The sequence below is a fragment of the Anolis carolinensis genome, chromosome 4 (genome assembly GCF_035594765.1).
Source record: "Anolis carolinensis isolate JA03-04 chromosome 4, rAnoCar3.1.pri, whole genome shotgun sequence".
In the NCBI taxonomy this organism is placed as follows: Eukaryota; Metazoa; Chordata; class Lepidosauria; order Squamata; family Dactyloidae; genus Anolis; species Anolis carolinensis.
In genome coordinates, this window is record NC_085844.1 from 61,051,339 (window position 1) to 61,065,618 (window position 14,280).

Consider the following 14,280-nt stretch of genomic DNA (forward strand, 5'->3'; position numbering starts at 1 on the left):
ATGGAATTTCAATAGGTATTGCTTGATTCACACTTGAATGAAAAGGAACATTTTATAAAATTCTATATTTTGCATATCATTGCAGGTACAAGAACCATCTCAATTTTCAAATCTGGCAACATTATGATCTTTAGTGATGCTTAATGAAACATAATAAGCTTGTCACAAGCTGGCTGCCTTTACTGTTGACTGATACATATTAAAATTGAATGTGGCAGATAAAATATGACAAATTACAATAGGCTCAGCTATCACAGGAATAGTGCATGAAAATAGTAATTAGATCTTCCTCCACAGTTGATCTTCACCGAGGTCTCCTATATAACGTCTTATGTGATCAGCGCAATATATGTAGGCAAACTGTTTTCAGTATAAGATATGCCAGAGTGTCTTTTAAGTATATCAAATACCACAGTCTAAAAACAAGTTATGCTGTAATAATTACTTGTAAGCCAGCATAGTCAAATTTTCTTCAGAGGAATTCTACTGAAATTTAAGCTTTCAGATCCTTCACATGACCTTATGAAAATCCCATTTAAGTAAATGCATCTCTGAACAGGTCTCCAAAGAACATTTAACTGCATTCTTTTCTGTTTTAACTGATTGGTGACCTAGACTTTGCTTGATTGAGACTTGTAATCCTTACATGCACCTCCAGACAGACTGGTATATGAGCAAAGTAACTATTTGTAGGGAGAGGACTGTGACATGGGTAATGGTTTGAGGACAGGTATCATTCTCAGACTACCTGCCAAGCCAACCACTGGGCGAAAATACCTTACCCCGGGGGCTCTCCATATTGATGGCTTGCTATCCCAGCCGGCCATATTGATGGCTTGCTATCCCAGCCGGTGGAGAACCTCCACCCCCCCCCCCCCGAGCCATAAAGCCCCCATAGGAGACAGGCAAACCCCCCAAGGTAAGCCTTAAAGGAGATATTTTGGGGAACCCCCTAAGCCATAGAACCTACAGAGGTAAACCCAAAAGTCCCCCTTCACCCCAAAATGAAGGGGTGCCAAGGTGTACGCCAATCCAAGCTCTCTCTCACTTCCTGCCACCAAAAGACTGAACTAGACTGTTTGATTGAGACTTGTATTTATTTATAGTTACTTTCAGTATATTCTTAGTCTGAAGGTCAAATGACTTTTCAGAGCAATTTGACCTAAAGAGCCAATCCTGTAGTCTTCACTGTGATGTATTTCTTGAGTAGATGTCAATTAAGTATAGTTTGCATATTCAGATTGTAACAACTACCCTTTATTGTTGAAACTACATTTTTAGATGAATAAATTTAAATCTTTTTTGTTATAGGTATAAAATGGGGAACCTATTGTTCTTATTATTTATGCGCACTCTAGCTATGTATAGGGATGCCAAACTGAAATCTGGAGAAGGCTTAATGATTGTGTAGAAGGAAAGATTTCAGCAGGTGTTGCTTATCATGTTACTGAAAAGCCAGCAACACTTGCTATAATTTTCTCTTCTACATGACTGTTAAAGCTACATCAGTCATCTCCAGTTTCCAGTCTGACACCTTAGCTCTCTCTCGGTATCAGAATTGCTATTTACCTTGAAAGAAAAAAATCCCCCTCTTTCCATTGGCCTGTCCTCCTTCCTGTGTCATTCAAACTCCATATCAAATCTAATAAAAAAGACCACAGTTTTCATACTTCACACAAATAATGGAAATTTGCACAGTGGAGGCTGTGCATATTTTCAAGTACAGTGTGTTTTATTTGGTGTTGAGTAAACTGTTCCAACAGAAGCAATTGTGGAAAGGGTTGCTTAACTATCCCATAATCATCCTTAAGAATAAATAGTTTTTGGAATCTCACACATGAACAACTGATTATCAGGAGTTCACCTGGGCCTCCACCAGTTTTTATTAGAAGTTATATATCTATGTATATTGCTACTTTCTTTGCTTTGGTAGAAATGCAGTGATCTCCTTTCAGTTAAACTGGGTCTTTTTAATGCTTTTATAAAACTTTTCCAGAGCAAAGCTACCATGTCAAGAACCACAGAAATGGTGAAAATGTGCAATTGCCTTTCATTCTTTTAATCTTCTTAGGCCAGATTCTTTTAGTCAAAACAAGGTTGTTAGAGACTCAAGGGAGTCAATGTTTCAACTTTGCTGTTATATATTTGAAATTCTTCCCCTCTGTATCATAATGAACTAAGTCTTTTATGAAAAAGCATTCCACTGTCACCCTTCCCCATTATTTTCTTCGCTGCAGAGCTTTAAGGTTTCATTTTCACATCATTTTCTTAAAGTGTGTGTGTGTGTTGTTTGTAGGGGGGATTCCTACCACACAGTTAAATGGCTGTTAGAAACAAAATTCAGGAAGTCATCCAACATATCTCCTTATTTGTGGAGTAGCTAAACAGATTTGTTTGAAGCACATTTTACAAAGCAGATGTTAAAGCAAAATATTTTTGTTAGCACTGATATATTGATTGATATCAACATAGTTAACAAAATATACTGTGTTTTATGATAAAAGGAATAGCTTGATGTTGTAATCCTTCATGAAACCTAGAGGTGCATCATAGTTTATAAGATGATGATCCATAATTTAGCTCATGAATAGGAATCTTTTTGCCCATTGTAATTCTGAGCACCCATTAAATATTAGAATGTAAATTTTAGTAATCATTAAACATGATTATTAATTAGTTTGGCATATATAGAGACAGACTTTTACTTCCAGAACATATAGATTCATTATCTATCAAATAGCAAAAAGAAAGAGCAAAATCCAGACACATGCATACCTTATCGTGCTACAGTGACAGGCTATCACATTTTAGATTATTGTTGTTATAATTATTACCACCACTCTGGAACATGTGCTTAGAAGGATGTGCACCGTTGCACTAATTTCCCATTGTCTTGATTAAGGCAACAATGAATTTGCGTTGTGATCCAAAAAAACTTTAAATAAATGTATTCCTAATAAATAAAGTGTACAAATATTGTGGTATAATTTTAATCTTAAGGTATGTGGTTAAACAAGGTGAAAAATAGAATATATCAACAACAATTACTATGTATTTATTATCCATCTCTCCTTGTGGCTTAAGGCAGGGTACAATATAATTAAAACAGCAAAGTAGAACAAAACACTATTCAAATACATACAACTAATATACACAGGTAAAATGCAGCTTAAACTTTACCAATAAAATGCAGGCTAAATTTCACAAAATAAAATTGTCTGTTAAGCCTGCTAGAAGAGATAGGTGTTAGTTTATGTCTTAAATGCTGACAGCTGATTTATCTGTTGGTGCTCTTCTGGCAGGTCATTCCATAGTCTTGGGGTGACCAATGAAAAGGCCATCTGGGAAATGGCTGCTGGTCGGGTTCTGGCTGGCTAGAGTGAATGCTCCCCAGAAGACCTATGTGTGTGGGTCAGATTGTACAGGAGAAGGTGATCCTGTTGGTAACCTGAATCCAAACCACGTAGGACTTAAAAGGTGAAAACTAACACTTCGTACTTTGCCTGGAAACCAATTGGCAACAAATGGAGTGACTTTGATATAGGTGGAATATGCCACTCCTGAATGTTCCCGTAATTAGTCTGGCTGCTGTGTTTTGAACTAATTGGAGTTTCTGAATTTGGCACAGAGGTAAAGAACATCACAAAGTCCAACCTTGAACTTACCAGCTCAGGCACTACCATCTTTAGGTCCTCTAGTTACATTAGGTGGAGAAGTTGGCAATGGCAGGGGGGTACTCCTCCCACAATCCAGCCTTGCTTTTACTTCAATCACTCCCCATCTTCCAGTGTTACAGAGAAGATTGCCTACTCTGCACCTTGCTTTGTCCCTTATCTTGCTTTTCTTTTTGTTCTTTTCTACATACTTAACAGCAGAATGAGCCAAGAGACTCCACTTTCTCCTTTAAAACTGCCTCTAGACCAGTGATACTCAACCTGTTGGTCCCCAAGTGTTTTGGCCTACAACTCCCAGAAATCCCAGCCAGTTTTCCAGCTGTTAGGATTTCTGGGAGTTGAAAGCCAAAACTTCTAGGGATCCACAGGTTGACAATCACTGCCCCAGACTTTCCCAAGAACTGCCAGATATGGCCAGATACCTTTCCAAGATTACTCCCCAGCACTGAGGGAAGAGGGGAAAAAGGAGACAATTGCAAGGTTCACTCTCCTTTACAGTACACAGACACACAACGAAAGATGGTGCTGAGCCAGGAAAAAAAAGTTTGGCCACAAAAAGCATTGTGCAAAGCAACATCTAAGCACAGTACAGTACACTAAGTACGGTACAATATGATTGGAAGAAAATCATACTCGGCAATTATCTATGGATGATGATGGCTAGTACAGTACAGTACTGTAGTAGTTGCAACCACTGAACCACTCTTTCAGTCCTTTTAAATTATACATTAACATCACCCATTAATTCAGTGCATGGCTGAAAGAGCAAACAATGTGTGAAATATAGGACACTAAATAATAATTTAGAATGGTGGAAAGAGTGGATAATTGAATAGTGAGGTATCAAAAAATGAGAACATCTGTGTAGAAAGGTATTTTAAAAATTAACACAATACTTAGTTTATAATAATATCTTCAAACTATGAGAAATAAAAATGCAATTATCTTAACTTACTAACATTTTTAGGAAAATGCTTGTCACAGATTCAGCCTAGACTTAACACTCAAAAATTGCTGCTAATGGAGGGTGCAATCAACATCCATCCAATTTAAGTCAGTGGAAAAGCAACCATTGGGTTTTATAGCTTTGAATTGCACTCTTATACTAATTGGATAAGTGGCCGAGAAAAAAATGTAATAAATCAGTTACTGGGATCCACTACAATAGGAATATTTCTAAAGGTACTTAATTTGCTGTAATTTATGATCTAATAATCCACAATGAGGACAGCTGCAAGCTACAGTTATGCAGATTAACAGAAGGAATGCAAAATAGGTTTAACACAAGCAGCCTGCCTATTAAAACAAAAACAAAAAAACAAAACCAGAAACTAAAGAAAGACAAGTGCTAAAGATTTTAAGAATGAATCACAGTTAGTGGAAACTCTAGAATAATTCATTTGGGCAACTTTAGTGCTACCAAAGATTATAGGAGAGCTGACTAAAATAGATGTGTGTTTTGTTACTACAGTAGAGTCTCACTTATCTAACACTCGCTTATCCAACGTTCTGGATTATCCAACACATTTTTGTAGCACTAGCACATTTGTTCATGCTACGGTCCGGTCCTTAGTCATGCAAAATAAGATGCAAATGCTACTTTGTGTATTTACAATTTTATTTCCCCACCTGTTATTTGCTTGTTTAGAGAATTGGGGTCAAATACACCAATTTTTGAGATGCAGAGTACAACTAATTAAAAAGACTTCCTTTGCATGCTTCTGAGCAAACCAAAGTTATATGCCATTGATATTGCATTTTGGAATATAATTATTCCAGTCAGGACAATAATATGTTTTAGAAATAACACTGTGCAAAGGTTGCCTCACTGGTTAGTAGAAGTACTAATATATGCACATGTAATAAGCAGAACATAATCATAGTACATAATTCTCATCTCTAAGGAGCAGAATTGTTTTGTTTCTGCAAAAAATTCTGGGAAGGCATAATAAAAATGAAATCATGGAGCAATTTGATTATTGTATTCCCAATTTTGAAAATTTCGATGGCTAGAAGATATATATTTATATTATAGTATATAATGGAAAGGAAGATATAGTATGTTTATTAGATCTGTGCAATCGATGAAAAAATGTTTCAATGCTCATTACTAAATTAGGGGGGCAGGGAGAATCATTTCTAAAGTGTTTCTAAAATATCGTTAGGGGTTTGTATCATAACTATAATGATACAACTAATTCTTCATTACTTTTTGTTAAGTAATTGCGTAAGGGGGAGAGCTTCCGGGGCTCCTTTCTTCCTCATTTTTAGATCTATTGGGATGAAACTTGCTACAAGAAAAAAAAAACACAGTGAAGCCACCCCCAACAGTTGCCCATCCAGCCTTTGAAATAATAGCAACAACAACAACAACAACAACAATATTAGGAAACCTTTTAGGTAAACTTTGGAGTTACTGCTTCTCAACTTTGCCTACCTCACAGGGTTGATTCGACTCCCAACAATCCCCTTTTACCTCGAAATTCTTTTAGAGAATGAAGTCGGGTTTTACCCCACCAAAACTTTCAGGGAGGAGGAAGAGGAGGCGGCAAAAGGCGGTAAACAGAATTCTGGGAAATAAAGTTTGGGAAGGCGAGGACCTATTTGGCAGAGAATTCAAGAGGCCCCATTCCAAACTACATTTCCCAGTATTCTGCTTGCTTCCCATGTAAAAACCCTTAGGTTTTCCATCTCCATGCTGGAGAAGTTACTTTTAAAACGCACCTGCTGCATTGCCTCCATGTCAGCAGTGTCAGAGAATTCAAACTATATTTCCCAGAATTCTGCTCGCTTCCTGCGTTAAAGCCTCAGTGTGAGTGCGGTGCCTGCCTCTCTCTCTGGGCCACCCATGTGCTGGAGGGGCTTCTTCCTTGCCAGGCCATCCAGTCAGCCATCCCCCCTCCTCCCCCCCCCCCCACTGTCCCCTTTGGGGAAAGAGCAGGGCTTCTCCCTCCACTCTGGCCTCACCATGCTCCTCAAAGCCCTTTGGGGGAACCAAACCCAACCCTCTTGGGTGAGAAGTGGTGCCCACAATGGAGACCTGGAACCATTTACAAGGTTTTTGAATCTTAAGGTTTTTTGCATGGCTGCCTCTCACGTTTCTAAATATTGCTTTGTATGTATGAATCGAATGAACTAGATCTGACTAACAAGTTACAAATGAAGATTTGCACAGCCGTGATGTTTATCATTTCTTGAAAGATGCATTTGACTGACCTAATCTTTCTCATTCTTGCAGAGCAGTGCAGACTTAACCCCTTCCCCCAATATATATATATAGAGAGAGGGGGGGGGTCATCTGAAGGGTGCAAATATTGCCTTGAATGACAAACCAAGGGCCCATTTGCTTCAAGCTCTTTACAAGACAAGCCAACAATATCTTCAGACTGGCCCAGCTTGTAGTGACCTCACCATTAGACAGTCATCTCTTTTTTCCTCTTTTTACAAAGCAATCATAATTCTCTAAAAAGACTGTGCTTGGAAGAACCAGTATCAATTTAATAGTTAAGACTTTGAACGTTCTCAACAAGATTTGGAATCCCAATACTGTTGGGAAGTTTGGAAACTATAAACCCATCACCTGCTGCACCAATATGAAAATAAACATAAAACAACCTTCTACTCACTTCTGGGTTTGTTTTCCTTCCATTATTTACTTTTTTCCTGGACGGGGCAGTTATAGGTTTCATGGATGGAGTAAATCTCACATTTTGGTTTGTCTTTGCAGTGGCTTGAAAAACATTCAGGTAACTATCTAGATCTTTTTTTTAAGATCTAAAATATGTTTGGGTTGGAGCATTGAGCGTGTCACTGAAGTAATATGGAACTGCTAAAAAGGAGGTTGGGAATGCATATCATCCATATTTTCCAAATCTATATTAGGGTTTTTTGAAGCTCAATAAATTGAAGGAATCTTTGAAACAATAATTCCCATCTTTCAGTGGGAGCAGATATTCTGGCAGTAATCCCAGCTTTTGCCTCCTCTACATTTATAAGTCTAACTGGTAAGGAGTTCTTTTGAATATCATCATAGGCCGTCAGTTGTGGCTGAGTATGATTGTCTTCCAGGGGTAGAATCTTAGTGGTGGGTCTGTAAGTGTCTGTAGAGGCCTTTTCTGGATCTGCATGGTCTTTTGCAGTGAGGACATAGATTTCCAGATGGAAGGCGGTTCTACCAAGTGTTTGCTTGGTGCACCTTCCTCTTGGCACATTTCTCCCTTTTGCCCTCTGTTCATGCCTCCTCAAAATCCACAGTATTGTTGGTAACAGCTGACCTCCAGTTAGAACTCTCAAGTGCCAGGGCTTCTCAGTTCTCTGTGTTTATGCCCCTTTTTAAAAGGTTTGCTTTAAATTTCTCTGGCTCTCCACCAACATTCAGTTTTCCTTTCTTGAGCTGAGAGTAATGTGACTTTGATAATTGGGCATTTGGTCAGTGTGGCCAGTCCAGAGAAATTGGTGCTGGTGGTCTTTGCTTTTGAATGTACCAAACACTGAAATCCATAAAGGGGAGAGTCCTGTGTTGCTCATTCTTCAATATCCTAGGGAAAAGAATGAATGCTTAGCAAGAGAGAAATACAAAGAGAGCAGCAGAGAAAGAGAGGAAGAGGATATGGATATTTTGATTTGTTTTTTTGCCTTTAAGTTGTTTTCAACTTGATGACTTCAAGGCAACCACATCATGGGGTTTTCTTGGCAAAATTTGTTGAAAGGTTTATCATTGCCGACCTCTCAGGCCAAGTGATTTCAGCGTGCCCAAGATGACCCAGTAGGTTTTAATAGTCAAGCAGAGATCAGAATCCTGCTCTTCTTGAGACTTCGGCTGAATCTATGCTGCCATATAATACAGTTTCAGAATGCAGATTAACTACATTGAATTGGATTATATGGCAGTATAAATTCATATAATCCAGGTCAATGTAGTTAATCTGCATCCTGAAACTAGATTATAGAGCAGTGTAAATCCAGCCTTAGTTCAACATCCAAACCAGTGTATCACACTAACTTGCTTATGTATTTGCATGGGGATATAACATAGATGGATGGATGGTTGTTAGCTGCTTTTGAGTCCCCATGTGGAGAAAGGGGGGCTATAAATAAAAATAAATATGTTTTTAAAAGCATATTCAAGTAAGGGGAATGGCTTGGATCCCAAAAGGATGCAGTTATATATTTAAGAGTATATATTTTACTAGAATGGCCAATAAAACAGAAACACCTGAACATACTCTCGCACATGCAGAACATTTATTATAATCAATTGAAGAAACTCAACTGAAAACATCTTGCTGTAGTGCTTTATTTCTGTTAGTGACACAAAGGGGGGTGTTAGAGATGTATGCCGTTTAGAAATCAATCCTTGTATTAAATAATCAGGGTTTACAACAGCCCTGCAAGATGGAATTGACCACCACCCCTTCTGTCCAACTCTGTCCAGGTTAGGTGAGACCCATTTTAAAATGTGTCCTTGAGGTTTATTGACAGCAAGCGACAAAGCCCTGTGCCTTCCATTCCATGGCTGTTAACTTCAACAATGTTCTAAATAGGCTATGCAATAAGAACACCGGTAAAAGTTGAAGGTTTTCATTAATGCTGTACTTATTAAAGAATATTTTGTTATTTACTTCTTAATATGGGATTACTTTGGCATAATGCTCTCTACAACCTTGGCTTTTCCCTCATGAATTATGTACAAGAGTCAGTTTAATGTTGACATGATTTGGAGCTTTCCCAAAGCTATGAATAGCACGGTAAAGTTTACTTTCAACATGTTGATGTCTGAATACCATCATTAACGGACTGAGTTCAGTATTTCCTTAATAGGTTCTATGTTTTGTTTTCTGGTACAAAGGGCAAGGTTTGCTCTTTCCACTTCATAAAGTCAGCCTGGTTCGATTTCATAAATACTTTTTTGCAACTTAATTTGTGTTTAAAGACAGGGAGAATATTGTAAAAGCATATAGCAATTGCGATAACCTAGAGAAAATAAGGTATGCCCACATGTGCACTCAAATCCTAACTTCTGTGCTACAGTAGAGTCTCACTTATCCAACATAAATGGGCCGGCAGAACGTTGGATAAGCAAATATGCTGGATAATAAGGAGAGATTAAGGAGAAGCCAATTAAACATCCAATTAGGTTATGATTTTATAAATTAAGCACCAAAACATCATATTATACAACAAATTTACAGAAAAAATAGTTCAATAGGCAGGAATGCTACATAGTAATTACTGTATTTACAAATTTAGCACCAAAATATCATGATGTATTGAAAACATTGACTACAAAAATGCATTGGATAATCCAGAACATTGGATAAGCGAATGTTGGATAAGTGAGACTCTACTCTGAATGGAAACTAATTCTCAAGACAAAAACAAGGAAAGCAAAAGTATGTCTTTCTGAATCAGATCATTGGATTCTAGCAGTTTTTAAAAAGTAACTTTAAGCAACCATTCTACCAATATTTGAGAAAGTAAATGATTACTTTTTAAAATGCAGTTGTATATATGTTTTGTGAAGGTGAAGATTGTAAATGTTGTTAGTTACTTTTTAAAAATGTAGATATACTGTACAGAGACTGTCCCAGGATACATCAACTCTATAGAATCAATGCACGCTGACAACATGAAGAAGGAATAGTAGATACCAACTGTAATGCATCTTTTCTAGATTTGTCCAGTGCATGAGGGACTAAGTCTGAAGAATTGTTCAGAAATGACAGCTGGTGCAAAATATAGCAGAACAATTGCTAATTGTTGCCTGATGTATGAAATATATCTTGTGGGCATTGATGTGTTTAAATGGCTTCCTGCCCAATTTTGAGCAGAATGTACAATGCTGGTTTAATTGATGATGTTCTTAATGGCATGAGACTAGGCTACTGAGAGGACCGTTTCTCCAATATTGATATATCAAGATGTTCAGATGAACATCCCAGGCTCCTTCCACTTTCAGAAATAAGGGTCATTTCTGTTGTGGCACACGATCTGTGAAAGGCTCATCTTTCTGAGATGTAGTTATTTTCTATCTTTGGTTTGCTTCTGAGTCAAAGTGGAAATCCATTTATTTGACCAAGACTTTAAATGTACAATGATATATTTTGTTGCTCTACCAAACACCTTTTTTTTTGGTGGTGCTTACGGTTTTTTGTTTTAATTGCATGGGAAGCCACTCTTGATAGAGAAAATCCTATATACACATATGACTACAAAATGGGGGATATCTCAGATGTGCACAGATTTATCACTTCGACCAAAAGCACATTACCTCTGAGGAAGACCTTTCTTGCCATGTATTGGGCCTAATAAATCACTTAGGTGTACATGCAAGAGGGCACTTCTCCCAGGCATCCTTGTATAGGTGCTTTCACTTCCTGTTCTTTTTTATAATACCTGTAGATAATCGTACGTATTAATCTGGTCTCTTCAAAGCCAGTCTGGTAATTGCCACATTTTTCATTTTCTAAGACAGAGATCTACACACATTTTTATGCAAAGATAAAAGCTGGGACAAAACAGTTTTCCAAGTCAAAAGGAAGTGGTGGCACAGGTTTTAGAACTATTCAGTTTCTTTGTTTTAATAAAGCTAATTTGTTCTGTAGTGCGGGAACAAATTATAAAAGCACACTTCCATCATTTCTTTGTTTAATATGAGATCTGCAGTGACTTAAAAGAGGTGCTGGATATTTTAGATGTGTGTTAATTAATTGTTTCATCCAAACTGAAAATAAGTATTATATGTGCTAATTTAGATGTCAGATTTAATTTAAATTCTATTGAAAAGTGTTTGACAAACGCAGCGTCTTTTCAGCTGTATTTTCTTTTAAAAATTAATACTGAGTTCTTCATTTGTTTTTCATCAGGGTCTGCTTGTACGAGATGCACCTCTGAAGGACATGAAAATTTTTAATGATCGGCGATTTGTAGCTTCCTTCAGTGTGGTGAACGCTACCAAACGGGATGCAGGCAATTATCGCTGTATGATTCGCACAGAAGGAGGAGTCGGAGTGTCAAATTATGCAGAACTGATTGTGAAAGGTATTTTACTAAACCTTTGGCCCAGTTTGCACAACATAATAAGCCAGGAAAACAGAAAGGCCCTATAATACTGGAGAAAAGTAAACAGTGGTGCATACTTCTCTGTCATTTCTGTTTTAATTGGGAGTGGCTAAATGACCTTTAGAATTTTGCTTGTTTATCCTGAACTGGTGATAAACAGCTGCTTCTCTGACCTTTTCCATAATCCAAGATTTGTCTGAGGATGTTGGGTGAGTTGGGAATTCTTTTCTCTGTTTTATTTGGAGTAATACAATCTAGAGAAGGAATTGTGATGATAAATCACAAAGGGAAGCCCTTTGGTTTTTTTAGCCATTTCCATTGCAGTTGAGCAGCACATACTATGTGTGCCCACTGCAATCCTTCAAATTCCTGCCTGCCTTTGTTGAGGCAGTATCTGCACTGGATTTATTAATGCAAATTCATTACATTTGAGCATGATTCAAAGCTCCTGAAGCTTTGAAATAGTCATAGAGTATTGTACATGTAGATATTGTAATGTTCCTTTCTATGAAATGAAAAATGTTCATTGCTTGAGGTGTAAAGAACAAGATGGACCTGAGGAAATGGACTCCATTGTATAAATACGTCTTCAAGAAAATATAATTTAATACTACTTTCTGGGATATAAAAAGAAATCTTTCTATGCTTGTAGGATGCAGTCTAGAAGACAGTATTCATATATAGTTGTTAAAAGAAATTAATGTTAATTTCTTAATCTCTTTTATGAATGTATTGCACATTCAAGATCAAGATAACTCGTCTTTTGATGCTCATCAAATAAAGTTATTGCAGTATGGGAGACACATTTGCATCTCATATATCCCTAGTGAAATCATAATTTTATGTGCTCCCACTTCCAAAGAATGAAAAATTCTGGGAGATGAACTACAGGGATTAGTACCCTTTGCTTGGCAGCACTGGAGACATATGGTGCCCTTTTCGTATTTATTTTTATTTACAAATACACAAACTGAGCATATTGGAAGCAAGTAAACACACTTTTCAGCCGGCAGTAGATCTCCAGAGAACAGCTAACTAACTCTAGATAGGAAGTCTCAGAAGGCTGTCTTTCAGAAGTCCAAATCTTTGGGGGATTATTTTTGCTGTTTTCCCCCTTCCACTGATGACTGCTACCTTCTTTGAACTTCCAATTGATATTTCTTAACTATCAGGAACTGCCATTGATAAAATACCAGCCATAGTCCTAAATCCTTGGCCAGCAGTATGCTCAATTTACATTGTCAGCTGCCAACAGTGGCAGCCATACAAACTTATGAGGCAAAGAGACTTCAACAGACTTTTGCCAAACAAAAGCTGGAGATCTTTCCCTGGCATGATAGTTCAAACAGAAAATGCAAGAAGTGGAAAACGCTTAAAATGCCAAGGGGAAGCGTGTAGCCTATTTTTTTTTCCTGTGATGTCTATGCTGATAGAAGGAAAATATGTAATAGTTCAGAAAAAGAGTAAGCAACATGTTAGGGCTGCTAAACCCACTTGATTTTTAATACATATTTTTGATGATGTTTTCAGTTACTGCTGTAAGTGACTAAAACCTGTGTATTTATTTATCTTGTCCGAAGCGACAAGTTGTAATGTATTTGAAAACACATACAAAGTTTAAAAAAAACTTGGCATTATACTAAATGTCCTTTGACCAGTAGCTGACCACTTGGAGTGCCTCTGGTGTTCCTATAAGAAGGTCCTCCATTGTGTATGTGGCAGGGCTCAGGCTGCACTGTAGTATGTGTTGTTGAAGGCTTTCATGGCCGGGATCACAGGGTTGTTGTATGTCTTTCAGGTGTGTGGCCATGTTCCAGAAGTATTCTCTCCTGATGTGGGCGAAACATAGATGTGGGCGAAACGTCAGGAGAGAATACTTCTGGAACATGGCCACACAACCCGAAAGACATACAACAACCCTGCACTGTAGTAGGTGGTCTGTGGTTTGCTCTTCTCCACACTTGCATGTCATGGACTCCACTTTGTAGACCCATTTCTTAAGATTGGCTCTGTGCCTTCCAAGTCACCCAGCCTTCTGTGTGCCCAGGAGGGAGTCTCTCACCTGGTATCAGCCACTGATTGAAGTTCTGGGTTTTAGCTTGCCACTTTTGGATTCTCACTTGCTGAGTTGATCCTGCAACTATCTCTGTAGATCTTAGAAACCTATTTATTGATTTAAGGCATTGCCGTGCTGGCTGATATCTGAACAGGGTATGGTCCGGAGATGTCAATTCCTTGGTCCTTTCATTGTTGGCTGCTGCTTCCCGGCGGATGTCAGGTGGTGCAATGCCAGCTAAATTTCTGTGGGGTTTGGGGTATAGACATCCTGTGATAATGTAGTATGTCTCATTAAGAGCCACATCCACTGTTTTAGCATGGTGGGATGTATTCCACACTGGGTATGTGTATTCAGCAGCAGAGTAGCAAAGGATGAAGTAAATAAATAAATATTCTAGAGGATGTTTTTGTCTAAAACCCACATATCACAGCAATTTTTTTAGAAACGAGGAAGAAAAGAAAGTAAGAACAGAATTATAGGCCTATT

General features: G+C 37.9%; 1 protein-coding gene across 20 annotated transcripts in view; it reads left to right on the forward strand.

The window, feature by feature from the left end:
* Positions 1 to 14,280, forward strand: part of ptprm (protein tyrosine phosphatase receptor type M) — a 541,643-nt gene that overhangs the window by 212,447 nt on the left and 314,916 nt on the right. For all 20 annotated transcript variants that reach the window (XM_062980499.1, XM_062980500.1, XM_062980503.1 and 17 more), the window contains exon 6: positions 11,540 to 11,714. In XM_062980499.1, the coding sequence (XP_062836569.1) occupies positions 11,540 to 11,714 (175 nt within the window). The remainder of the gene's footprint in view (positions 1 to 11,539; positions 11,715 to 14,280) is intronic.